Below are 25,609 nucleotides of genomic sequence, written 5' to 3'. Positions count from 1 at the left end.
TTAAAATGGGTTTCCTGTGTTGTGGAGGGGAACAAAATGGCGGGGAATCCAACCAGTTTAATTTTATGAATCCAAGAAGTTCTTTTTGATGATTTTTTTGGAAGACAACAATGAAATAGACTTCCTTGGTGCAGCGTTTTACACGACGCAAACTGAGCGGCACTGAAGATGGATACGACAACAATTATTGGTAAATGGAACGCATAATTCCCGAACGACATTTCCCAAAAGGTCAAAACGGAGATATGCTTTTAAAAAAACTTTTTTTGTCTGCACTTCCCATTTGGAACGCCCCTAAAATCAGCGTTCCATTTAAATTCCTTGTGCAATTTTCGGAATTTCCGTGTAAATGGTAAAAGCTCTAAATTTCTGGGGGGGACCACGACCATTGAGCCTAGCACGTAGCCAGTTCGGTTTGGCAAGGCACACACACAGCTCACACGTCACCAGGAAATAAGGCGGAAACCGAGATGTGGGAAAATTTCTGAAAAGACTCACACAGAAACATTGCCAGAAATTAGGACAGACCAAAGCGAATTTGCTGGACACAAATACCATTTAACAAACAAACGAGAGAAATTCGAGTAGAATAGGGTGATTTCAAAAGTTCAAGTAAATAAAGACGTTCCGAAGTATTTGAACTGGTGTTTCGTAGCTGCGTCAATAAAAGAGTATTGAGTACATCAGGAGTTTCGTAGCTGCGTCAATAAAAGAGTACTGAGTACATCAGGACAATTTCCTAAACTTCTTCATCCATGAATTTTGGTCCAACTTGCGTACGGAGACCGTCAGGGTCGACAGTCCTACTTCTCTTACTTCTGGCTACCCGTCCTTTCTGGGTAATGTCCGGTTAGCTGTCAGGAAAGAGTTAAGGTTTGACGATGAAATTCTAGCAAATTAAAGTCTACACAATAGTGATTTTCACACCTTTCTAATGCAGAACTCAACTTCCGCTGATGACTCAAGCCCCAAGCGCACCGAAAACCCTAAACGCGTGAACACAACTGATTCATCATACGTTTGTCTCTCCATTCTACTCTATGTCCAGCATGAATAATACTGAGCGCTCACAGAATGGTAAGGGTTACTTTGCGTTTCCTATTAAATAAGGGTTTTCTCTTGGCACGCTCCTTCTACAGGCATTGTGACCTCGTGTGAACATATTTCTATGGTGTGACTAAATGTATAAAGAGGCTAAAATCTAAAGTCCTTATGAAGTCCTAATTACTGCTAAGCAGCTAACTTTAAGTTATTTCTTGATCTTCAGTAGTCATTTATTATTTCTAAAAAACTTGTCGTTTGTAGAACATAGAGCTCCCTCTCGCGTGTTTGTTTATACAGGACTCGACTGTCACCCTTTGCATTCAAACGACATTTTGAGACAAACTTGAAGTTAAAAACTACAATCGAGCTGTAATAATAACTCTATAAGTCGTTAAATTTTTTGTCGTTTTTCAAGACAATCTTTCACTTCGATCGACCCTCATTTTTTCTCCCTCGTCACAAATTCTCGCACGAGAAAGTGCGGCGGCGCATTGCCCGAGAATCTGGCTTTGTAAACCTATGCAAGAGCGAAGTTCTCCAAAGAGCTTACGACAGAGGCGCTGAAACCAGGGTATCATTTTCTTTCATTGCAAATCTTATCATCTAGATCTACCTCAATTGCTGTTAAAAGAGGTTAGTAAACTTCGCTGCTTTTTATCGCCACCGTTTCTTCTACCTCTACGAAGACGCTTTGAACTTTCTGTCTTTGCGGGCACTCACAAAGGTCGCTGAAGAAAATAAATTCACGGCCAAAGAAAGCGCTGCATCATTGATCATCAGCAGGAGAGGTGTTTTCCTGCAGCCCTTGTTTCGCTATCAAGGCTGTAGTATGAATTGTAAGCGTGTGAATAAATACGCAGACCCCGTATCCTGGGTACCAGAGGCTAGTAGCCGCGCACAGACCTCAGTCAGGTGGTGTGCTCACAGTGTAATTATGAAATCGTTATTCTATCATCAGTTAAAAAGGATGTCTGCGCGATTGGGTCCAATTCGCTGTACCGCAAAAGCCATCGCCGCAAAAGGACAACATTTACACACGACCAGCTTCAACTTATGGAGGCGTACTTCCATAATAACCGGTACCCAGGAATCGAGCAGCGGGAGGGGCTGGCAGAGAAGATTCAAGTTAGTGAGAGTCGCCTACAGGTAAGCGAGCAACTCGAGGAAAAGGGAAAGAAATGGGAAGGGTGGGGCTAACTGAAGGGAGAATTTTTCTGAGGGTGAACTAATATTTGTGTTTTGAACATTAAGCAATATTAGAACAATAGATTGCAATCAGGGACGGATCCAGAAGTTTCAAAAAGAGGGGCTGGAGCCAGAGTTTCAAATAAGGGAGGGGGCGGATTTATTGTTCTTCCGTAGATTTCCTTATGATTTCCTTTCTTGTTATGTATAAACCGAATGTCAGAAAGGAGGGAGCCGAGGCCCGCTCGGCCCACCCCTAGATCCTGGTAATGTTATTGGTGGACGAGAAGTGAAACGCTTGTCACAGCGACGACTGCTTGCAAGCTAAAGATCGCATGTCATTTTAGGTGTGGTTTCAAAACCGACGATCAAAGTGGCGCAAACATCAGAACAACAACCTCTTGCAGCAAAATCGACACCACTCATCACTAAAGCAGTGTTCGTGGCCTTCATTCTCGGGGGACAGCGGTCTCATGCGCAGACCGTCACCGAGCACCTCATCAGCACATGGGCCATGGAGGACACCTCTGATGGAGCACCCACTAGTACCAGGAGCTACCGCTTGCACTTCTATCTCTCTAAAAGAGGGCTCATATTTCTACCCAGAGCCTCAAATACCTACTTGGTACTCGACAAGAAATTCCCTTGTCCCCTCTCCTAATGACGGGTATCCTGTGGACGCGGAGACGAGAGACCCATCCTCCTCTCTTGAGTTTTTGCACGGCAATGCACGCCGGTCCATGGATGAGCTTTTAGCGGCTAAGGGCCTTGTTAGCGTCTGCGAGGGAAGTGTTCAGACACAAAACACAAATTCCACTTGAGACGTCTTCAGGTCGGAACACTTGGAATCAGAAGAGCTCTTGAAGACCCAGAAGCAAAAATATATTACGCAAGAACTATTCTCACGCGATTTTTTTAGTTGGAATTTCTATTGATAAATGAACATGGAGACACCTACAAATTTATAACTTAGAATTGTTCTGTTTTTCAAATATGTAAGATTTTAAAGAAAATGATTAAGAGTACTTATGATCACATATCAATATTTTTGTGCTTGTATTTAATACCTTTACGGATAAAAAGTAATAAATGCATTTTCCTAATGCGGTTTTGAAAAGTTAGCCCTCGATGACCCGAAAATAATCCCCACATTATTACCGAAAAGTTTTTGAAGTCTAGGCAAGCTATCGGAACGGTCTGTTCTATTAAACGTAAGCACAAATATCGATAGCGCAAAACGTTCCTTTTAAAAACCTTCCAGACAATAGAATCATGGCTACGAATGCCAGTCATGACACGATCTTTTATCTTTATTGACGAAACGATAACGTGGAGCCAAAGCAAACAAGGCTTAGCCATGACACCATAACGAGTCCTCGGGCGCTGGCCGAGGTCAGTTCTTGTCTGGGCATGGTCCTGTGAAACTCAACTACCGTCCACCGTCGACCACCATGAAAATTTGGTGCATCGTAGCTCTGTTGTGTAGTGCATTTGCTGCAAAAGCAGGTAAGTGAAGGCACGTTGAACGAGTGTGCCGTCTTTTGTCTATGTAGTTTGTTTAGTGGTTTAATATGTGAGATTCAGAGTGGTTAAAAACTGGCAGCTTACTTCATCCAACGTCAACACTCTGAAAATAATTCACCGAGAAAACTAGAAAAGGGCTGTTAGAGATATTAATTGAGTTTTTGCGCATAATGTATGGTCAGCTAGAAAAGTCATTGTCAAAATCTAGAGAGATGCGGGAAAAGCGAGGATATGCAGGATCGCAGTGAAAAATATATTTATAGGATGTTTCTAGCCATTTAGTAGAACTGTAATGCTCCTCTTCAGATCAGGGTCCTGGTTATCATGGTTATGTACATGTATTGGCAAAGTATACGAAGAAGTGTTTGCGTCGCGGATAATGAAAAAAGACAGCCGCCGTCATGGCATTTTCTCATCAAATCAATGTTTTTGAAATGCATCAAATGCTAAAAATAGTGAATACAGATCAAGAGAATTAGAGAGAAAAAATAAGAGTGACCAGAGGGAAAGAAATGTTATTTTATTTGGTCTACTGATTAATATGTTTAAAATCAACAAGACAACTGAAAACGATCAACATATCTTTTTGAGTAATCGATACCATACCGTGATTATAGAAATACCTTTATCCTGTTTTGAGTATCCCCAAGAGCTCTCTCGCGAGATAGTGTTTGTAGTGAAAAGAAAAGATAGATTTAATATTAAGCCCTAGTTTCGCAAAAAGTTTTGTAAGCAAACATGTAATCTAGTTATTTGCGAAATGTTTGTTATCTAGGGTGAGAAAGTTTTGACATATTTGTAGAGATATTTGCGCATGCGCAAAGCAGCAAAGCAAACAAAAACAGAAAAACAAATTAAAACTCTTGATTAAATGCAAAACTCCCTCGTGGGAAAACTTATGAGTGCCTGGGAGGCGGTATTATGTAGAAAATCAGAAAAAAAATCGCGCTAAACAAACTTCGACAAACCAGAGATGACCTTCTTGAAGAGTTCAGAGACAGAAATCTTCTAGGCCGATTAATATGGAATTCTGAAGCAACGTTGACATAAAGCTCTCATGAATATAATTACATGAAACAAAGGGATCTCCCATCAAAATCAAAATCTCATCGAAATCTATCAAATCAATCTAGTCAATCGCGGAAACCATTTTCCGAAATCCATCAATACTGCAATACTTTGAATATATGTGATTTTTTTCCTTTTTCTAGAGCTTTCATTCAAAGACCAGTGCTTGTATTGGCACAACTACTACCGCAGACTTCACCAAGTAAGTGGAAGTGCTAGCTCAGCATAAAATGGACTAGGTACATTAGATAATAGATAATCCTAGCTATAGTATGCTTTTATATGTTCCCTAGCAGGCAAACCCTTGTATGGAGGGGGTTATAGACTTTTTACGACATTTTTAGGCAGGTCCCCTGGTATGGTCGAACGACTTACAAAGACAGGCCCAGGTGTACGCGGATGAGCTTGCTGCTAAAGACTCATTTGGCAATGACGGGAGTTCTTCTGTGGTTGCATGGCCAGGAAATCCTGGCCCAAAGTTAGGCGAGAGATCTGTGAAGTTCGTGTACAACGAAGAGACGCAGTACAACTACAATTCCCCAGGCTATTCATATTACACTGGACACTTCACTGTGGTATGAAAACATGGTTTATTTGGAGATTTCAGTTCCAAGGTGCCTGAGTTCTTAAAGCCGCATTGTCACTCAGTTTACTTCCGGTCGATTACGTTACAATCTCCGATTATTTTTAACGGAAAACGCGAAAAATATTTCAAAATATTGAAAGCAGTGTGTATATTGCAAGTTTCTTCGAGAATGTGATTGATAATTTAGAGCGGATGGCATGTTAAATATCTCGTATTCTAATAGATTCTTTTGTCTTTTAACGGTTGAGGTTTGCGTCGGACCTCCGGAAGTGAACTGGTGACAATGCGGCTTTAACTGTATATTTTGGCGCTTTCCATGCGGACGCTTTCCACCCGTAAATGACATACGGTCTTTCTTCAGTACTACCCGTATAAACCCCTAGTGTAAATTTTAATCTTCTGTGCTATTCTGTTCTAGGTTATCGTAGTCAGTCCCCTTAGCAACATCAATTCCCACCACAACCTAGCCCCCCATCCCCCGCCCCGCTCCATATATCTCCTTGAACGTTCACCATCTCCCCCAACTCCTTTTACCCCCAAACCCCTTCAATGGGGCCACCTCCCAACCCCAACAGAACGAAATCACCCCTAGTCCCATTAAAACGTGCAGCTCTCGCACTTTCGATGTATTCACCTAAAATGAAGGATTTTTTAATAGATGGTGTGGAACTCGACAGAGGAACTCGGCGCAGCCCACGCCCTTAGCCAAACAGGAAGAGCGAAAGTCGTCTTTAAATACAGGCCAATCGGTAATATACAAGGTCGCTTCCGTGACAACGTTCTTCCAAAGATTGTTGGTTTACCGTTGTGTGACACGCATTACGACAAACCTGTCACGCAAGCTCCGTGTCTCTGGCCCTCGACATTAGCGCCGACCAATGGTACAATGCCCACCAATGGAACGTGGATGGGCGGAAACACCACGAAGCCTGACGTGATTGCTTCCGCTGTCAGATGGCAAATCTCTATCTGGGTGCTCAGTGTTTTTACTATTTTGAGTGTTTTAAGTCATTGACTGAAAACTATTGTTTCTCTAGCCCGCTCGGTCAATTTATATGCCATTTGGGATATACTGCCTCGATCATTTTTATTTCATCGCCCTAGAACTACTATATACGTCGGCGTACGCAAACTTGCAGGAATTTTTGTTCACTTCAATATTGCTGGTTGATAAATTTAGGAATTTAACGAGCTTGATATGACCCAGAGGGGATCTCGTCATCGGCGGCAAGTAGACTTTCCAGCCAGTACCATACACGTGACTCAACACGTGACTAAGAGTGCAGATGGACAGGTGGTGCCGAAGCCAGCAGGTTTCAAGAAAGGAACTTTAGAAGCACACTAGCATACACACATTGGCACCAGTCGGGCCAAGACGGGACGCTAGCACAGTCTATTACCCGTGCAGTTCGGCAACCATGGACAGCTGTTTCGTCCTTATTAGGACTCGTCAGCATGGCATAGCCGGTTTGCCTCAGTTAAACTTCATCGGCAAAAAAACTGCAGGGCGACTTCGACTCGAACGAAGTGCTTTAAACCACAGCTCAGATCCATGTGGGATCTAGAACTGCGACCGGGCTAGCGTGATGCCAATTGTGCGGATCACGCATGCGACCTTTGCTAGTCTAAAACTCCGTCGGATAGCCAAACTATCCTTGCGAGTATGTATACATAAATATGAACTTTAGAAGCACACTAGCATACACACATTGGCACCAGTCGGGCCAAGACGGGACGCTAGCACAGTCTATTACCCGTGCAGTTCGGCAACCATGGACAGCTGTTTCCTCCTTATTAGGACTCGTCAGAATGGCATAGCCGGTTTGCCTCAGTTAAACTTCATCGGCAAAAAAACTGCAGGGCGACTTCGACTCGAACAAAGTGCTTTAAACCACAGCTCAGATCCATGTGGGATCTAGAGCTGCATCACGCTAGCCCGGTCGCAGCTCTAGATCCCACATGGATCTGAGCTGTGGTTTAAAGCACTTCGTTCGAGTCGAAGTAGCCCTGCAGTTTTTTTGCCGATGAAGTTTAACTGAGGCAAACCGGCTATGCCATTCTGACGAGTCCTAATAAGGACGAAACAGCTGTCCATGGTTGCCCGTGATGCAGCTCTAGACTCCTCGGGAAGGGAAGGATTCATTGTTCTTCTGTGGATCTCCTTAGATTTCTTTTTATTTTTAAGCCAAATATCTGAAAATGGAGGGGGGGGGGGGGAGAGGGGGGGCGCTCGGCCCAGTCCCCCTAGAACCCTACCCTGAATGAATATTGAAAATATTAAATATATTTGATTTTTAAATATATTTGATTTTTAAATATATTTGATTTTTTAATATATTTGATTTTTAAATATATTTGATTTTTAAATATATTTGATTTTTAAATATATTTGATTTTTAAATATATTTGATTTTTAAATATATTTGATTTTTAAATATATTTGATTTTTAAATATATTTGATTTTTAAATATATTTGATTTTTAAATATATTTGATTTTCAAACATATTTGATTCTTAAATATATTTGATTCTTAAATATATTTGATTTTTAAATACATTTGATTTTTTAATACATTTGATTTTTAAATATATTTGATTTTTAAATATATTTGATTTTTAAATATATTTGATTTTTAAATATATTTGTTTTTTTAATATATTTGATTTTTTAATATATTTGATTTTTAAATAGATTTGATTTTTTAATCATGATAATAAAATATCATGAATTCCCGGTAAACTAGTCCGATGAATTCCCGGTAAACTAGTCCGATTGCTAAAGGTAGGACTCATCTTATTCGTGTCATCTCGTGCTGCAAGACCTCTTTTTCATGGTCTCTACACTCCATCCCGCCCCTCTGTGGATGACAATTCGCTCACTCAGCAAGATAAGGCTTTATTTCTTTATTCATTTTCATATTATAATAAAGAGTATATATAATCATTTATGAAATAGTCTTATACTATGGATACATAGAATCGTCGTCATCCTCTTGTAGCGTATGGTGTCATTGACACATAAAATCATATAACTGGATATATTTCGTTAAAGGAGACCAAGTGCGCTCGTTTATCAACTTGTAGGAAGAACCTTTAGGACTGCGCCCTCACCCATAATGATATTTACAGATGTGTAGGGCTAGATTAGTCTAATGTGAAACCGTTCTCCATTCCCTCAATCACAGCCCCATTTTGTATCACAATATTGTGCTTTAGTTGAGCCGCCTCAGTCATGTGATTTTTGCCCCGGACCTTTTCGCTCGCAATAGGCTCGAGGCGTGCAGTAAAATGACGTAACACCTTGGCAGCCCACGTGATCCGATAGCCTGTCATCACGTGACGATGCTTGTAGATGTGTCCGAAGACGTCCGCGACGTACCTAGAAAAGACGAAACGTCACGCCAGTGAAGATAAGCCTACGTCACGCCAGTAGAGATAAGCCCACGTCACGCCAGTAAAAAGAAGCCTACGTCACGCCAGTAAAAAGAAGCCCACGTCACGCCAGTAAAAAAGAAGCCCACGTCACGCCAGTAAAAAGAAGCCCACGTCACGCCAGTAAAAAGAAGCCCACGTCACGCCAGTAAAGATAAGCTCATGGAAAAAGGGAGCTAAAACTGTGAATATGTTTTAGTTAGTTTGTACTGACACAAGTGGTAGTACCATGGGCCAGCGTCAGTGATGCTTTCGTCCCCTTATGTAGATACGTTTATTTAGAATCACGACATTTCGCTCTCCGTCAGCTACCATTCCGTTATCCTAGCAAATATTTGTGTAACAAAGCACTCCTTTCCATCGTCTGATTTTGGGAAGTTATTTTACTGTTATTTTTTTTTCAGTTGAGGCTGGGGCCCTTTTATCTCTGGAGCATGTTAAGGCTGAAGATGCCCTTAAGGCGCTCTTAAATTTAAATTTGTAAAAAAAAAGAGTGTATAATGAAGTAAATAATGAGTGAATAATGCTCTAAATAGGTCTTTTACCTCAAATGCGATTCAGTATAGGTTCTTCTTGGAATCGCAAGTCGGACCAGCTCAGGTCGGCACTCCACCCCTTCCCCCTCCCCGTCGGGTGTGTCATTGTCGTGATCATTGGCTTGATCACCGTGCATGACTCCACCTAGCTCTCCCCCTCTGATACCCCCCTCGATGTACAGTGAGCAGTTGAGCGCCCAAGCCGGGAATTGCTCTGTTGGGATGTGCGGGAGCATCGCTCCTGCATCGATGTAGACCTTGTGGAATAGATTATATCAGTCGAAAAGCATTAATAATCACTACTAACTATTATCACTACATATACTATATCTTTTCCGCACCAGCACGATTACATATATGATGCTACACTTTCTTGATAAATCGGTGTGAGGTGCGCTTGCATAATGTTGGACTAGGCGTGCGAATGCAGCTTTAGGATTTGTAGTCTGGGTCTCACACGTAAATAAGGGGAGATCATATCTACGGCTGCAACGCAGCTGTAGCGGTTCAAGAAGTTTTCAAAATGACGGGTAGGATAACAACATAAAACATATATGTAATAAAGGAATAATGTGCTACGGTGTATTTATTACAGAGCTTAAGTCAGAGTGGGAGGATGGAGGGGGGTGGGGGGGGGGGGGGGTGGCAAGATGACGTACAGCGTGCCCTCCGGGTGGGGTGAGTACAGGTACTCCTCGCTGCTGTAGCATATCGGCCAAGTACTGAACCTGGTTGATTTGGTATCTGAGGTAAGACGCGTCCAGTATCTCATCCAGGCCGACCGCAATAGCCTCGAGATCGCGTCCTGCAAGGCCTCCGTATGTGACGAAGCCCTCAGAGATAACAAGCTCCATACAGCATCTGATGAGAGAGAGGAGAGAAATGGGAGCATGTTATAGGGGCATAACGAGAGAGCCGATGGAATAGAGAACATGCATCATCTGACGAGGGAAAGGGGAGAATTGAGATTATGTTATAGGGGCATGAAGGAGAAGGCGGGTAAAACATTGGAAAGGTTTATAAATGGAGCAAATCTAACTTACTTATCGGCGATCTCGTCATTGTTGAGTGTGATAAACCCGCCGATATTTGCCAGACCGTTCTTCTTGGCTGACATGGTGCAACCATCTGCGTGTGAAAACATTTCTTGCGCTATTTCCAGAGGTGTTTTGTTCTCGTATCCTGTCTCGTTTGTTTTGATGAACCAAGCGTTCTCGGCAAAGCGGCACGCGTCAAAATACATGGGAACGCCGTGCGCGCGACAAAGCTTGGATACGGCCCTGATATTCGACATGCTCACTGGTGAACCCCCTGAGGCAAAAATACGTCCCTAACTGTTCAATTGTTTGGCTAAAAAGCCAGAGAGTTACATATATTACACATACATACCTACCAAGGATGAGGGGTGCGCGCACCCTCCCCAGCCCCCTGTGTGCGCACCCTCCCCACCCCACTGTGTGCACACCCTCCCCACCCCCCTGTGTGCACACCCTCCCCACCCCCCTGTGTGCGCACCATCCCTATCCCCCTGTGCGCGCACCCTCCCCACCCCCCTGTGTGTGCACCCTCCCCACCCCCCCTGTGTGCGCACCCTCCCAACCCTCCTGTGTGCGCACCCTCCCCACCTCCCTGTATGCGCACCCTCCCCACCCCCCCTGTGTGCGCACCCTCCCGCACCCCCTGTGTGCGCACCCTCCCCACCCCCCTGTGTGCGCACCCTCCCCCACCCCCTGTGTGCGCACTCTCCCGCACCCCTCTGTGTACGCACCCTCCCGCACCCCCCTGTGTGCGCACTCTCCCCACCCCCCTGTGTGCGCACCCTCCCCACCCCCCCTGTGTGCGCACCCTCCCGCACCCCTCTGTGTACGCACCCTCCCGCACCCCCCCTGTGTGCGCACTCTCCCCACCCCCCTGTGTGCGCACTCTCCCCCACCCCCCTGTGTGCGCACCCTCCCCGCCCCCCCCTGTGTGCGCACCCTCCCCACCCCCCTGTGTGCGCACCCTCCCTACCCCCCTGTGTGCGCACCCTCCCCCACTCCCCTGTGTGCGCACCCTCCCGCACCCCCCTGTGTGCGCACCCTCCCGCACCCCCCTGTGTGCGCACTCTCCCCACTCCCCTGTGTGCGCACCCTCCCGCACCCCTTTGTGTACGCAACCTCCCGCACCCCTCTGTGTACGCACCCTCCCCACCCCCCTGTGTGCGCACTCTCCCCACCCCCCCTGTGTGCGCACCCTCCCCCACTCCCCTGTGTGCGCACCCTCCCGCACCCCCCTGTGTGCGCACCCTCCCGCACCCCCCTGTGTGCGCACTCTCCCCACTCCCCTGTGTGCGCACCCTCCCGCACCCCCCTGTGTGCGCACCCTCCTGCACCCCTTTGTGTACGCACCCTCCCGCACCCCTCTGTGTACGCACCCTCCCGCACCCCCCTGTGTGCGCACCCTCCCCACCCCCCTGTGTGCGCACCATCCCGCACCCACCCTTTGTGCGCACCCTCCCGCACCCCCCTGTGTGCGCACCCTCCCCACCCTCCTGTGAAGGCACCCTCCCCCACCCTCCTGTGTGCGCACCCTCCCCACCCCCCTGTGTGCGCACCCTCCCGCACCCCCTTGTGTGCGCACCCTCCCCACCCCCCTGTGTGCGCACCCTCCCAATGTCTACCTTGGGATAACATTTTCTTCGTGGGCGTTGTTTGTGATGTGAATGGTGACTCAACCTTACCTAGGGCGTTGTTCGTGATGGTAATAATCACCATCTTCACTTTCTTTCTCTTTTCGCTGGTCAGCAGTTTGCTGAGCTTCTGTACGTCCATGTTCCCTTTGAAAAGAGACGCGTGTTGCGGATCAAGAGCCTCTGGTACAGGCAGATTTATTGCGACCGCTCCCACCGCCTCCACGTTAGCACGAGTGGTGTCAAAGTGGGCATTGTTAGGAACGATATCACCCTGTTCCAGCATGCACTTGAAGAGGATGCGCTCAGCGGCCCGGCCTTGGTGAGTTGGTATCACGTGACGGTAACCATAGATCTTTTTGACGACTTCCTCAAACTTGTGGAAGCTTCTAGAACCAGCGTACGCCTCGTCTCCAAGCATCAGAGCGGACCATTGATGTGAGCTCATTGCGCCGGTCCCTGAGTCTGTCAAAAGGTCGATTGTGATGTGGTCCGATTTTACCTTGAACGGGTTGTAGCTTGCTTCGGCCAGGTATTGCAATCTTTCCTCCCGTGATGTCAGTTTTATTGTCTCCACCGATTTGATGCGAAATGGTTCAAAGTTCGTCTTTAGGTCTGACTGATAGTTCTCCATCTTGGCAAACATACCCTGAAAGAGGAATAGATATTCACAGCATTAGGTACAGTAATTAGTACTAAATGTTGTTGCAGAGAATGATTTGCAGCGCTGTTCATTCGACTGGCTATCCGATATCCTATAGGGCCAATATAAGAGTTCTTTGATGCCTTTACAAGCCTGCCAGCCGTCTGCTCTCATTCGGGTTCATTCTTCGAATATTGGGAATCCTGTGGCGCATGTAAAGGATTGGATACCCAATATTCGAAAACGAACCATCTCCGAAATAAACCCGAATGAGAGCTGGCTATACATTTACTAAATCATGCTCCGCGTATTCAACCTTGCTCGCTTCGGAAACATTGTGTGGCAAAACATTGCTATGACCAGCGGTAATCCCCATGTTTTTTCACAAAAGCGTCGGGGAGTCGCCGCGTGAATAGCCTTGGGAAAGTACTGGGAGGCTTTTTTTTCTTTTACCGTTCTGAAAAACGTCGATGGGTGTTATAGCGATGCGTCTCGCACTGCAGCAGTATGGATAGCGTAAGGGCAATATACCCTCCACTGCGCTTGGATACAAATAACTAGTTATTACAATGGCAACGCATGTGCCTCACGGGTGGTTGTCGCCTCCTGGAACGATAACAACTAGCTAGTCCGTGGTACTCTAAGGAATCGCGTGCGGGTGTTACAATTCCTGGCATGCTACAATCAGTTCTGTGTACGTGTGTGACATTATGTGATAACATCATTAAAGACAACATCACAAAAGACATAAAAGGAGACCTTTGTAACAGAGTTAGCAGAATTAGCTGAAGACACCGAAGAGAGAAGCGAGGAACAGAGTTTTAAGGTATTAAGATGACATTTCTTATGGAGTGTTGTTTCACCGCTCGGACTCACGTTGTCGCGACCTCTCTTGTTCGCTAGTGGCAATAGTTAAACGTTGTCGTCACAATAGTTTATCAACTAATTTGTAATTAGGGTCCGCAATCAGGTCACCAAGTGCAAATACCACACCCGTTATATAGATCTATAGATCTATAGATATAATCGAATCATCTCGATTAAAACCATATACTTTCTAATATACAGTATAGCACAAAGATTCAATTCTATGGCATTACAAAACTATCGGTCAGATTGTTTGGCAGAATCTTAAACTTCCCTAAAGGATTTAAGACAAATTAGTATGCGATAGTAGTAAGGCATTTTCAATCAAGAATAGCTGGAATTTAGAGGGGCTATTTCGACCACGGGATATTCCATGTTCAAACTATATGCGCAACTTGTCAAATAGCCGCCGACGATTAAAACAGAAGATAAAGAAAAGAAAAAAGCGCAGGATTCTCATAAGTTTACTTTAGTTCTGCAACTTCCACGTGTCCCACATGTGTAGCAAGACGTGAATTCCATAGATGCATACTTAGTCGGCCTATGATGATTCACTGATCAAAAGCAAAACAAACGTTTCCCCGATAATACGATGGGCAGTAATCCAGCTACGTGCTAAACGATAGACGACCATCAGATCAAATTACTGTTTGCACACGCAGAATTCAGAGAGCATTATCAGAGTATGTGAAAGTGAGATGTAATTGTTTTTTTTTTGTATACTTCCTTCCTTTGCGCAATCGCACAAAGATTGTATAATAATACAACTAACGGATTGCTCGGCACATTTCTCAGGCCTTATCTTGGGACGTTCTCGTGTTCGCGGGACCGTCTGTTGTGGGTGGTAACCACAAATAACGGCCCTATTCTCCTCAAAATACGGACGTAGATGATTTTTTCACCAGTGCCGCATCCGATTTGGGGGATAGTATTATACTATCGAAAGACTAGCGAAAGCACAGCGTTCACCGTGGTCATCACCCTTCGAACAACCGACTCTTCAATACTTACAATAAATTTAACACAGTGCTACGTCAATGAAGCACCCGAAAAACCTCGTCCCAAAGTAGCTATTGCCTACTTCAATTAAGCGGCAAGTCTTCAACAAAGTGAACATCTTTTCACGTGCGGTTGCAATTCATACGGGCAATTTCATTGGTTTGTTTTTAATTTGATAAAAAAAAATAGACAAGAGTAGGTGTCCTTCGAACGGATATCGGCGGGTTGTGTATCCTGCCTTCAGAATTTAAGATTATATACTCGGATGGCATCCTGTAACAATCCGTTACCAAACTAAGAAGTGGTATACAAAAAAAGACAAAAGAGGACAATTGTTGAAATTTAGTCTGGTGTTTCTTTTTACGTAGCAAACAAAAACGTGAAAAAGGTTATGTTGTCTTTATCCCACCGTAGGACAGCCGTCAAAATAAACAAAATCTTGTGCGCATACTGAATGCATCTATGGAAAACTGATTCACTGGGCATTTTAAGTTCAGGACGAACTATTCAAATGTGATCATTTAGGATCCAAACTAATTAAGGGATGTAAGAACAAGAGACAAATTCAAGGATGGGATCACGGAACGTAAGAAACAAGAGACAAATTTTATCCCTTGTCACATTGTAAATCAATAGAAAATGGAAAGTTCTGGATTACAGTATTACTCTTATAAGTTTAGTTGCCTACTATAAAACCTCATACAATTTTGCTTCTTCAACAGGGTGTTTGTAGAACAAAGTAAATATGGTTTTATAGCTTTATTAAAACTAGGCTATTTTTATCTTTTGAAATAATTGAACCACTGTTAGTACGAGATTTATGTCAACCAACATAATGGCGTTAAATTACTTTTGTAATTTAATTTCCCGAGGTTATTAGCACTAGAAAAAGGCTTTTGAGCGGGCGATGCATATTGCCATATTACCTGGCAAAATAAAATACTTCTTTTATGAATTGAATGAATTGGCATATTGAAAAAAAGAAAAAAGTATTTTAAATCAGTTACACGTGCTGTATTATACGCATAATTCGTGGTACTATTCTAGTGGCGGGAAGCATTACAACTCAATTTGGTCGTCCGGTCCATCCATGGACACCAGAGAGAAAGGACGAAACTGCGCAGCAATGATTTTGATTTCTAAAGCAGGTTTCTCGAACTAATGAGCGTTGACATAAAGAGCTCTTAAGTGCCTTCTTGATAGCTTACCGTTACAGTGCCTGTCCTCGTAGTAATACGTTATGGGATAACTGTACTCACAGGAAAACTGCACCCATGTGCCCTGTTACGGCTGGTTTGTTGCCTTCCTAGATCTAACCTTTCGGCAAACGCTTGGCGGGGTCTCTAATAGACAAGTAACGAGCTAAGCAGATTTTCGATCATAATTAAAAGATCAGACGCAATTATAGAGCAGATGTTACAAAACGAAAGGACAAAAAGGGATGTAATTAAGATGAATATGCAAATCGACGTCACTGTGAGCCCAAGTTCTTATCCAATCATCCGATCATCTGCCACGCTGATCAAAGATATTTAGATTTTATCAATAACATCCGCTGGGAAGCATCCGCTGGGAGTTTGTATAAAGCATAAAAATGCCTCGTGGTCCAGTGAATTAAACTAGTGTCCATAACAGGGTGAGAATTTATCCACTAAGGACCGACCATGTAGCGGTGCAGAAGCCATATCGGCCCTGGCTATCCCCACCGGTCAACAACCTGAAATTGGTTATATTCTGTATCTTCTTTGACTTCATGTGCTTTCACGCTCATGTTCTAGTCTCCCGCGCGGCCGTGCATTGTGGGAAGCGTGACACACAGAAGCGTTACCGACACAAAGCGTGACACACAGAAGGGTTACCGACACAAAGCGTGACACACAGAAAGCGTTACCGACACATAGCATGACACACAGAAAGCGTTACCGACACAAAGCGTGACACACAAAAAGCGTGACACAGAAGCGTTACCGACACAAAGCGAGACACACAGAAGCGTTACCGACACAAAGCGTAACACACAGAAAGCGTTACCGACACATAGCGTGACACACAGAAAGCGTTACCGACACAAAGCGTGACACACATAAAGCGTTCCCGACACAAAGCGTGACACACAGAAAGCGTTACCGACACAAAGCGTGACACACAGAAAGCGTGACACACAGAAGCGTTACCGACACAAAGCGTGACACACAGAAGGGTTACCGACACAAAGCGTGACACACAGAAAGCGTTACCGACACAAAGCGTGACACACAGAAAGCGTTACCGACACAAAGCGTGACACACAGAAAGCGTTACAGACACAAACGACTGCTGCGCGGGACACTTCTCATGTACTGGTAGACGATTCAGACGGACCTCGATCTTCGACATCATTATATATTTAAATTATCAGTTTTAATAATTAAAATTTGGTGGTTGAGGTTTTATGTGCACATCCCAGGGATAGGGGGAGGGGTGAGCTCGGGTTATTTTTATAGCAGTTGCTTACTAATATTATATAGTGTAAGAGCCATTTTTGCGCAGTTATACCCTCTCCTTCCGTCTCTTCATATCGCAGCCGGACTACGTCACGCTACGTCGGTTCCAGAGTCTCTTTATTGAAGGAATCAAGGAGAGGTGTTAGAGGTGAGATGAATTATAAGGAGTTGAAAGAGGATAAAGGGGAGGGGGATGTGGGTGAAGATAGAGGCGGATGTAAAGCCATGGGTTGGGGTGCGATAAATACAGACAAGACGTTATAGTGCTATTTATTTCTATACAGACGTAAAAAATATATATCAGCGTTCTAAAAGCGCATGCTATGATGCATCTAAAGAACGATATGTATTTCATATTTAGATGATTTATTATTGACGTATCGATCTATAGTTAATTTTGACTGAATAAAACCGATTTGAAACGTGAATTAGACCTAGTTTAAACGCCGTAGTTTCATGAGCCGTATTCAATGCAAATTAATGCAAATGAGCCAGATGCAATGTTTTGTCTCATTTACATGCATTTGCATTGAATACGGCTCATGGAAAGTACGACGTTTGTTCAAGGCCTGAGTATCGTTTTAGTAACTATTTGAAGTTAAGTTATTAATTTTAACATTTTTTGGCAGACAAGTAAAGAAAAATGGCACAACCCACCTTTACCAAACCCTAAACTTCCATTGGTGAAAAACAAACAAACAAAATATATACTGCACACATATATATATATAAAAGGGAAATAAACAATCTGCAGTGACAACTGAAACCAATAATGCTGCTTATAGCCTTTTACATTTTCCCCTACGTGGCATCTTACCACGACAACCTGACAATACTTGAATTAAAGGAATTTTCCAAGAGAACAACGACCTCAATAAGAGTGACAAATTCAAGACACTAAACTTATTTTTAACTTATTTTTTTAACTTAATTTTTTTGGGATGGGTTGGGGGGGGGGGGGGGGGGGGTTATCAAGAAAATCCAAAGCATGTCTGAATTTGCTTGTTCTATAGGGTCTCAACTATAATTTGACAACAAATTACTAATCTTTAGATTCTTACTTGTGGGGTTTGACTCTATCCTAAAGACTTTTGACTACTTTGGCCAACATTTCATACAATTAAATCCCCTTAACTAGAAAAATAATCACCATTTTGTACAACAAAAATTTCATGAGAACATGGGCAAATCTATCATTACATTTTGATTCTATATAATTCTACTATGGATACTAGAGTTCATGGCCCATTTGACAACCTGTCAGAGATTCTGCAAATTCAAAACTCAACTTCTCTATAGGGAACAGAATTCTCGCGGCATAGTTGTCTCTCTATTCAACATCAAACATCTTTATCATTCTGACCTTGCAATTGCGACCAATTGCATTTTTTAAAATGTTTGTGGATGAATAAATGATGGAAAATGTTGTGTTTCAAAGAGCTTCCACATACTCTGCTGGGAATAGGCCGGTGCGGTGATTGATTCTCCCTCGACACCAACCCTGGTCATCCCTCTCTGAAAGCTTGGTAACTATCTCACCAGCCTTGAACGATAGCTCATCATCTTCAGCAGCTTCATAGTCATACAGTGCTAGTACGGGAACAGCAAGGTCGTCCATTGGTGGTGGGATAGCTCCAAACTCATCCTCCTCTGTGGAGTCTTGATGACTGAAGGGGCTGAAAGAGATTGGTAGAATTTATTTATCACTTATAAAGAACTAGCAAAATAAACCAACATTGCCACCAGAAAGAAAAATAAGCCATTCCAGCCAGGCGCATACCCAGGATTGGCTGAGCAGGGGTGCGCAGTCATAGGTATCATATGGAAAAAGCATAGTATTTGAAGATTTCTTAATAAGAAATGACCCAATTTGTGGCCGCCAAGTGGGGTGCGCGCCTGCCGGCTCAGTACGCAGCTCTTACAAGCTGCAATTTGATTGGGCAAACGGACAATATCTGCACCTCGACACAAAGAACGAGAAGAATAGAGACAAAAGAACTCCTTTGTAGAACAAAGATAATAGGAGACAAAGCAGCTGCGCACTTACTCCGCCTGCCAGCTTTAAGCATGTGTGCACATCAACATGGAAACCTACCTCAACTACTGTTATGCAGCGTGCGCTTTTTTGATGCAAGCTTAAAAAAGGCGAGCATAGCATTCTGGTGATTACAGGTGGGTTTCTATTGTAATAATGCGTGCTTATAGCTGGATTGAAGAATAGAAAAAGTTGGTTTTACTTTTGCTTATTAACTATAGTTTAAGTCATTTTGAAAAGTTATACATGAAAACTGTGAAATTATTCTTATAATCAACTTGGTCACCTAGGTGCTTCTGTATGTTCTATTATGTATTTTAGCATGCAAGATGCAACAGGGGTAAATAGCTTAACAAAATTAATTTATAATAAATACATACTTGCTTTGCTCAGCATCATTATATTGTTGTGGTGCAGACTGCACCTGATTATAGGACGGTGCACTGTACTCCAGCGCAGCTGGAGGGGGCTGCATGTAACCAGATGACGGCTGATCATACGTGGATGGCTGCTGCTGGTAGCCTGCAGAGGGTTCTGTGTATTCCCTTGGGTTATCGTAATCTACAGACGTTGAGTCATACCCCATTGACGAACGCTCACCATTTTCATAAGAACCTGTCCCTCTTCTCATGGATCCATGGAGATCTTCATCATAAGGCTATATGATCAAATGTGTGCAGGTGAAGAACAAGTAATACTTTTTTCAAACATACAAAGGGAACAAGAACCTAGGAAGTCCAATCACCTACTGTACCAAATATTAAAGTCAAAATATTAGGCACACACAACAAATTGATAGATCAAAAACTAACTTCCATTAAAAAAAAGGTCCAAAAATACAGAAGCTTTCAAGTGTATGAAAATAAAAGTGCACATAACACTGATGTGGGAAGCTTTCTGTACACTCTCGCATAGAAAAGTATAAACCAGGTTTGTAATAGCTAGGAGTTGTCTATCATTCTCCTATGCTAGTTTGATTATTTTGCCATCAACTTGATTGTGTTACTTAATACTATCCAAGACATTGATTAAAGTTTGCAGCCAGTTATACATTGAAAAAAAATATATGCTACTCAAGTCACAAAAAATGCAGATATATCAAAATATTTCGAGCAATTATGGGTACCCTTGGTACCAGAGGCTTAAACTTTACTTGAGCTTTACTAATATTTTCACTTCACCATTCTTTGGCTAGTGAATGAGTGAAGCTTTGAGCCTGTGGTACCCAGGGTGATATTTCAAAGGTCATCTCTGGAGTTTTGTGATAAGTGGTAATTAATCAAATCTTCTCCATAGCCTATCTTAATTATTACCTGAAGACAAGCCACTTCACCCATTTCCCACACTGAACTGGTTGCCTCACTCTGGCCTGGAATAGCTGGTATATCACAGTACAATTGACTACCACTTTCCTGTTGGTTGTCTGTTTCTAATGAAGACTCGTTTTCTGAACTTTGACCACTTTCTGTAGTTGTTGTCCTTAATCTGGCTATAACCTTAGACGACGTCTTAGTAGAAATGGCTAGTCCTTCCTGGCTTGTTCTATGTTCACTACTGACAACTCCTGGCATTCTTTGGCCTTTCCCAACAGCTTTAGGGTGGTTTGTACTCTGTGATATACTATTTATGGGTTCACTGTCAATTATTCCATCTAAATGCCTGAACTCCACTGAGGATGTCCTCTGTTTAATCATGATGCTAAGTCTTGGAGTCTTTGATACTCTCCGGTTGAGCTCACTAGGTAGCTCCTAACAGGAAGTGATTTTTAAAAAGAAAATCTACATGATTCTCATAAAAGTTAGAAACCTGATGCGCTACAGTATGTTTTATTGTTATAGTTTATAATGAACACCCCTCTTTAATAAACGCCTTCTGTCTGAAGTGAAGTAAAAGGGGAAAAGAAGACACCTCTACCTCCTTTTTTAAGACATTTCACTTCGGATACCTCCTTTATTTCCTAGTCTCTACCTTCCCTACTGGGATACCTAACGTAGACCCAGTCGTGTCTGTGTTAAGTAACAACTATACCTCAGGGTTAACCAATGACATTGGTGTCACTTTAAAGGTAGAAAACTAGATATACAACGGAACCTCCATATGTCTCAAAATAGTGTGTCCAATATACGTACCTCGAATCTTGGCCAATTCTTTGGCATGGCTACCCCATGTAATCTTGACCAATAATCTAAATCTTTCGAACTATCAGCCATTTGAAAGGTTGTACTCATGTGAAGGAATATCCCTGAAAATCTAGAAAAGAAAACATGATCAGACTTTTGCTTCCCTTGTTAAAAAAGAACCCTTGTGGTTTCCAAGGACTCCTCACCACACTTCTGTTAGAAAATAAACATAATTTGTACTGTTACTAAGAAAAATAAGTGGCAAATAAATGGATGAGAAAATGGGTGAGGGAAAAAGTAATCAAAATAATGTCACAAACAGTAAAATGGGGATGTTGTGGAGTTTTGTGATCCAGCAACCATTAACCAGATACTATATCTCGAAAATAGTATATTAAAAAAAAAACTGACCTGGTTCAAAATCCTTATCTTTTCTGGGAATATTACAGTATGTACTACAAACATAAATTTTATAGAAGCTCCCTTATGCAGGTCTATTCTGCATCAATATTACAAAAACAGACATAGCAAAAACTGAACAAATATAAAAAGGAAAGGAAAAAAATAATTACAAACAAGAAAATATCTATTTACAACATGCTTCAATTTCTGCAAAGTGTTTCTTTCACACTTTTTTTAACTGTCTCTTTGATGTACTTGAATTCATCTGGAATAGAGTTATATTACTTTGCGCCACAAAAGTGAAGGATGGCTGTTCTTTTTTTAATCTACATTATGGTAGATCTAGGGACTGTTGAATTCTAGTCCCGCTTCCAGAGACTGAATCTGTTACAGAAGAGGCTATACAAGAAGGGTGGGGCGAGCGAAATTCTAAATTCGTGTACCATGTTATTTACAGATGGTTGGTTGGGGACACTAAGCCAGCCTAGCGACTTGCGTCCAGCAGATACATGATCGTACTTCTTTAGTCCTAACACTATTCTACACGCAAAGTTTTGGATGCGCTGAAGTTTATCAATGTTCTTCTGTGAAGTGTTGCTCCAAACAGTAGAACAATAGAAGAGTTGGCTAAAAATAAGGGCATTCCTATCAAGTAAATACTTAATCCTATTTATATGACATAAATTGTACAGACAAGTAGAAGACAGATAATTGATCATTATAAGTTACTGAGCTATTAACCCAAACTCCAAGGTCTTTAGCCACGGTTGAGGGCTTGATAGTTTTGCCCAACAGAGTTATCAGGGGCAACGATAGTGATTTTGTGAGCTGGGGGACTCCTACTACTAGCACCTTGGTTTTGTCAGGGTTTAGGAGTAGAGAATTTGTTGAGCACCTCTTAGCAACCTCTTGAAGATCATCATTGAAAACAGAAACAGCCTCACTGGCATCACGAGGGGGTAGCACCAGCAAAAGTTTGGTGTTGTCCAGGTAGCCAAGGGCTGTACATCTTTTGGGCATTGAAAATAAATCACTGTCATATAGTGTAAATAGTACAGGGCCCAGGATGGAGCCTCGGGCCACGCCCACTGTGAGAGAAAGGGGGTAGGATAGGGAACCGCCTATTCTGATCATTTGTTTGCGTGATGAAATGTAGCTTTCAAACCAGTCCAGGGCCGATAGAGACACACCCAAACAGCGAAGTTTGTGTAAGAGAAAATTGTGTCTAACACTGTCAAATGCCTGATGCGTGATCAGTTTTTGGTCCATGTTCTTAAGGAGCAAGTCCGTATAGTGTAGGAGTGCTGTTTCGGTGGAGTATAGTTTTCTATTTCCATTTTGTAACCCAGGTAATTTTCCATTGTTCTCTAAGAACTCGATAAACTGCGAGTGGGCAGCTCTTTCTCACACTTTTGACATTATTGGCCAAAGGGAAATGAGACAGGTATTCTCAGGATCATCAGGATTTCTAGCCTTCAGATAACTTCCGTCGATTTCCATTTCTGGGCGAAACAATTTGACGCAAACAACGCGATGTTAAGATTGGTAAAGACAGGTAACATGACTGGTAAGCTGTCCTTAAGAACTCGGGCAGAGATTTTATCAAGGCCAGACGCTTTGTTTGAAGGCAAACACATAACGATTTTTTCCACATCTTGTTCTGTTACTGCATGGAACTCAAACTTTTTTATATTGCTGGAATCTTCAGTTTCTAACAGAAAATCAGGTTGCAGTTGGCCGAAGCTGTGCTGAACTGATATGGCTTTGGCTTTTTCAGCTGCAGACTTTCCAACTGAGACATAAAATTCATAGAATCTGTTTGCTTGAGCCACGGTGTCTTGTGTGGTGGTCAGCAGGGGGTCTCTGCCAGGGAGACAACGATTTATCACTTTCCAGGTAGAATTGGTGTTGCTGTTACATTTATTTAATTCCGAACGAATATGGTCTTTTCCCGCCAACCTTAACTCACGCTTAACTTCCTGTCGGAAGAACCGATATCCATTCCAATCAAGTTTGCCATTTGATTTGCACGCCTTCCTGGCCAGTTGTCACAAGTTTTCATTAGCGCTTTGATCTCAGGCGTGACAAGAGAATTCGGGCGAGACTTGATTTTAATTCTTTTGAGCGGAGCGTACTATTTGATCACCAATCTAAACTCAAACCAAATCAACAATTTGTATGCCTTCATAGTTGTGTCATAAACTGTTTGACTACAAGCACCAAGAAAATTGACGGTCAAGGCAGTTTTAGCAACTAAATGCTATTCCATAACCAAAAATAATTTTGGAGTCATGATGTTTGAGAAACTAAAAACATGGCTGAAATTGAATGGTTTTACGTGGTAGTTTTTATTTTATTTCTAAATTTCCCATTTTCAATGACAGCTCTGACTCTATATGTTTTCAAATTTGCTATCCAGTAGAAATGTGAAAACAAATGAGCAAACAAAATAGTAACGAAATGTCCCTGGATCAATATTAAATTCAGACAGAAACATACACAAACCTCCCTGATTTGGAGCAACATCATTTATAAGTCATCTAAGGATTCAGTCTGTCTTTGAATGGTTAACAAAACAAAAAACATTTCAGATTCACAAAAACATGCTATATAAAAAACATTCAAAATAAAATTGTCATTTACCAGAGGGGGTGCTCCAAATCAAAATCAAATCTGGTTGGTAGCACACATTATGTTTTGAAATCTCACAATAGAAACATTTACAAAACCACTTAGATGATGGATGTACAAAATGAAAACAAAACCACGCTTAAATAATAACAAACAGAATCTAATCATTACATACCAAGCCAAGCATTAATTGGTTTATTATCAGAAACGTATGAAAAAATCAGATTGAAGACAAAGGACTTATTCTTTATTTTGTTGGGTCGATATGCCCGAGTGATTTGAATGCCCACATAGCATATAAATGATAGCATAAATGGAAATGGAATTTTATGGCCATGATTCGAAGACATGCAAAGTTTGGAAACTAATTTATACACACAATCATAACAACGTCTGCACGTTTTAGGGATAATTCGGATTAGGGTTGACGTAAATTCCAGATAAAATAAGCTTGCCAATTTCGGAATACTTACTCAGATTTTCGTGACACATCTAGACATGAATGATATTTCATCAGTGCATCTTTGAAGAAATCTTTCCTTTTTTGCTCGAACGCTTGGCACCTCTCGAATTGCTCGGTCATGTCTCTCTCATAGCGAGGATTATCTTTCGATATATTTTCTAGCCTGTCATTATATTTATCCTCGCATTTCTGCATATCTCTCCTCGCCTTTTCTACTGCATCAGTAAGCTTTTTGAATTTCTCTTGAGGGACGTTGGGGTCGCTGCTAGCTTCAATCTGGAGTTTCTTCGCCTGTTCGGTGGCCTTCGCAGCATTATGATAAGCTTTCCGAGATCTCATTACTTTCATGAGCAGTTTGGCCCACGGTTTCTGAGCTCTAGCAAACCCTTCTTCAGCCTCCTTCACTTGTTTCCATTGGAACATAGACTTTTGGTAATTATCTCCTTTCCATTTCTTGACCAATTCTACAACATCGTTCAACAAATCGTCACGACATTGTGTGTGCACACTCGCTCGAGAATTCGCTTCATCGACAGCACCTTTAAATGCTTCTTCCATGGAGCCATACTCTGAGCCAGCTTTGATAACTTCTTCCCACTTTTTAGCCCAGGCTTTTAACTTCGCCGCATACCTAGCTTCAATCTCAGCTCGTTCAGTGACCATTTTCATGAATTCGTCACACAATTTGGAGCCATCGTCCACCCGTTTAACTGTCCGTTTGTAGTTGCCTACATCCCAGAAACTATCCGAAGAAGCCGTTAACGTCTCTTCCGATCCTCGAGGTGTACCCTTGATGGACATTTTGAAAATAAAATAGTAAATTTTCGACGCGAAAATCCACTACATTGCAAGAAGCGCGATTGATTCACTCCCCTGCTGTATGTGCAAATATTGAAAGGGTGGGGGATGGGGTAGGTCAGAT

The 25,609-nt window shown here is 42.6% G+C and overlaps 4 protein-coding genes across 8 annotated transcripts; 2 read left to right on the top strand and 2 right to left on the bottom strand.

Moving 5' to 3' along the window:
• Positions 1-449: 449 nt before the first annotated feature.
• Positions 450-3,332, top strand: LOC5514637 (intestine-specific homeobox). The gene is made up of 3 exons (XM_001634768.3): positions 450-1,077; positions 2,003-2,190; positions 2,577-3,332. Exons 1-3 carry the CDS (start codon positions 1,041-1,043, stop codon positions 3,048-3,050), a joined length of 699 nt encoding a protein of 232 aa, XP_001634818.3. The 5' UTR covers positions 450-1,040; the 3' UTR covers positions 3,051-3,332.
• Positions 3,333-3,561: 229 nt separating this feature from the next.
• LOC5514636 (Golgi-associated plant pathogenesis-related protein 1) lies at positions 3,562-6,724 on the top strand. The gene is made up of 4 exons (XM_001634767.3): positions 3,562-3,735; positions 4,965-5,023; positions 5,166-5,396; positions 6,066-6,724. Exons 1-4 carry the CDS (start codon positions 3,681-3,683, stop codon positions 6,420-6,422), a joined length of 702 nt encoding a protein of 233 aa, XP_001634817.2. The 5' UTR covers positions 3,562-3,680; the 3' UTR covers positions 6,423-6,724.
• A 1,564-nt stretch (positions 6,725-8,288) lies between these two features.
• Positions 8,289-16,333, bottom strand: LOC5514635 (tryptophanase). Of its 5 annotated transcripts, none has more exons than XM_032384282.2 (6): positions 15,762-16,333; positions 12,096-12,693; positions 10,420-10,504; positions 10,036-10,237; positions 9,386-9,633; positions 8,289-8,787 (listed from the first exon to the last, which is right to left on the bottom strand). In XM_032384282.2, exons 2-6 carry the CDS (start codon positions 12,688-12,690, stop codon positions 8,553-8,555), a joined length of 1,365 nt encoding a protein of 454 aa, XP_032240173.2. In that variant the 5' UTR covers positions 12,691-12,693; positions 15,762-16,333; the 3' UTR covers positions 8,289-8,552. The 5 variants fall into 5 exon arrangements, with proteins under 5 accessions (XP_032240173.2, XP_048584661.1, XP_032240171.2 ...); XM_048728704.1 differs by having other exon boundaries at positions 10,420-10,687; positions 15,813-16,205; XM_032384280.2 differs by having other exon boundaries at positions 10,420-10,687; positions 15,762-16,195.
• Positions 16,334-17,294: 961 nt separating this feature from the next.
• LOC5514634 (protein kinase C and casein kinase substrate in neurons protein 1) lies at positions 17,295-25,600 on the bottom strand. Its single transcript, XM_032384229.2, has 4 exons — positions 24,698-25,600; positions 21,201-21,321; positions 19,452-19,729; positions 17,295-18,712 (listed from the first exon to the last, which is right to left on the bottom strand). Exons 1-4 carry the CDS (start codon positions 25,486-25,488, stop codon positions 18,469-18,471), a joined length of 1,434 nt encoding a protein of 477 aa, XP_032240120.2. The 5' UTR covers positions 25,489-25,600; the 3' UTR covers positions 17,295-18,468.
• Positions 25,601-25,609: the final 9 nt, after the last annotated feature.

This window comes from Nematostella vectensis, chromosome 6 (assembly GCF_932526225.1).
Source record: "Nematostella vectensis chromosome 6, jaNemVect1.1, whole genome shotgun sequence".
In the NCBI taxonomy this organism is placed as follows: Eukaryota; Metazoa; Cnidaria; class Anthozoa; order Actiniaria; family Edwardsiidae; genus Nematostella; species Nematostella vectensis.
Note: the sequence above shows the minus strand (reverse complement) of the source record. Positions and strands in the feature narration are given on the sequence as shown.

Coding starts and splice junctions, on each gene's coding strand:
- LOC5514637 (XM_001634768.3), top strand. CDS start 1,041: ATGTCCAGCATGAATAATACTGAGCGCTCACAGAATG. Junction 1,078..2,002: donor TACTGAGCGCTCACAGAATG/GTAAGGGTTACT, acceptor TTCTATCATCAG/TTAAAAAGGATGTCTGCGCG. Junction 2,191..2,576: donor TTAGTGAGAGTCGCCTACAG/GTAAGCGAGCAA, acceptor ATGTCATTTTAG/GTGTGGTTTCAAAACCGACG.
- LOC5514636 (XM_001634767.3), top strand. CDS start 3,681: ATGAAAATTTGGTGCATCGTAGCTCTGTTGTGTAGTGCATTTGCTGCA. Junction 3,736..4,964: donor TGCATTTGCTGCAAAAGCAG/GTAAGTGAAGGC, acceptor TCCTTTTTCTAG/AGCTTTCATTCAAAGACCAG. Junction 5,024..5,165: donor ACTACCGCAGACTTCACCAA/GTAAGTGGAAGT, acceptor CGACATTTTTAG/GCAGGTCCCCTGGTATGGTC.
- LOC5514635 (XM_048728704.1), bottom strand. CDS start 12,690: ATGTTTGCCAAGATGGAGAACTATCAGTCAGACCTAAAGACGAACTTT. Junction 10,238..10,419: donor AATGACGAGATCGCCGATAA/GTAAGTTAGATT, acceptor CTCTCTCATCAG/ATGCTGTATGGAGCTTGTTA. Junction 8,788..9,385: donor TATACTGAATCGCATTTGAG/GTAAAAGACCTA, acceptor CGTCTTTTCTAG/GTACGTCGCGGACGTCTTCG.
- LOC5514634 (XM_032384229.2), bottom strand. CDS start 25,488: ATGTCCATCAAGGGTACACCTCGAGGATCGGAAGAGACGTTAACGGCT. Junction 21,322..24,697: donor GATGTGTCACGAAAATCTGA/GTAAGTATTCCG, acceptor TTTCTTTTCTAG/ATTTTCAGGGATATTCCTTC. Junction 19,730..21,200: donor AGAATTGGCCAAGATTCGAG/GTACGTATATTG, acceptor TTGATCATATAG/CCTTATGATGAAGATCTCCA.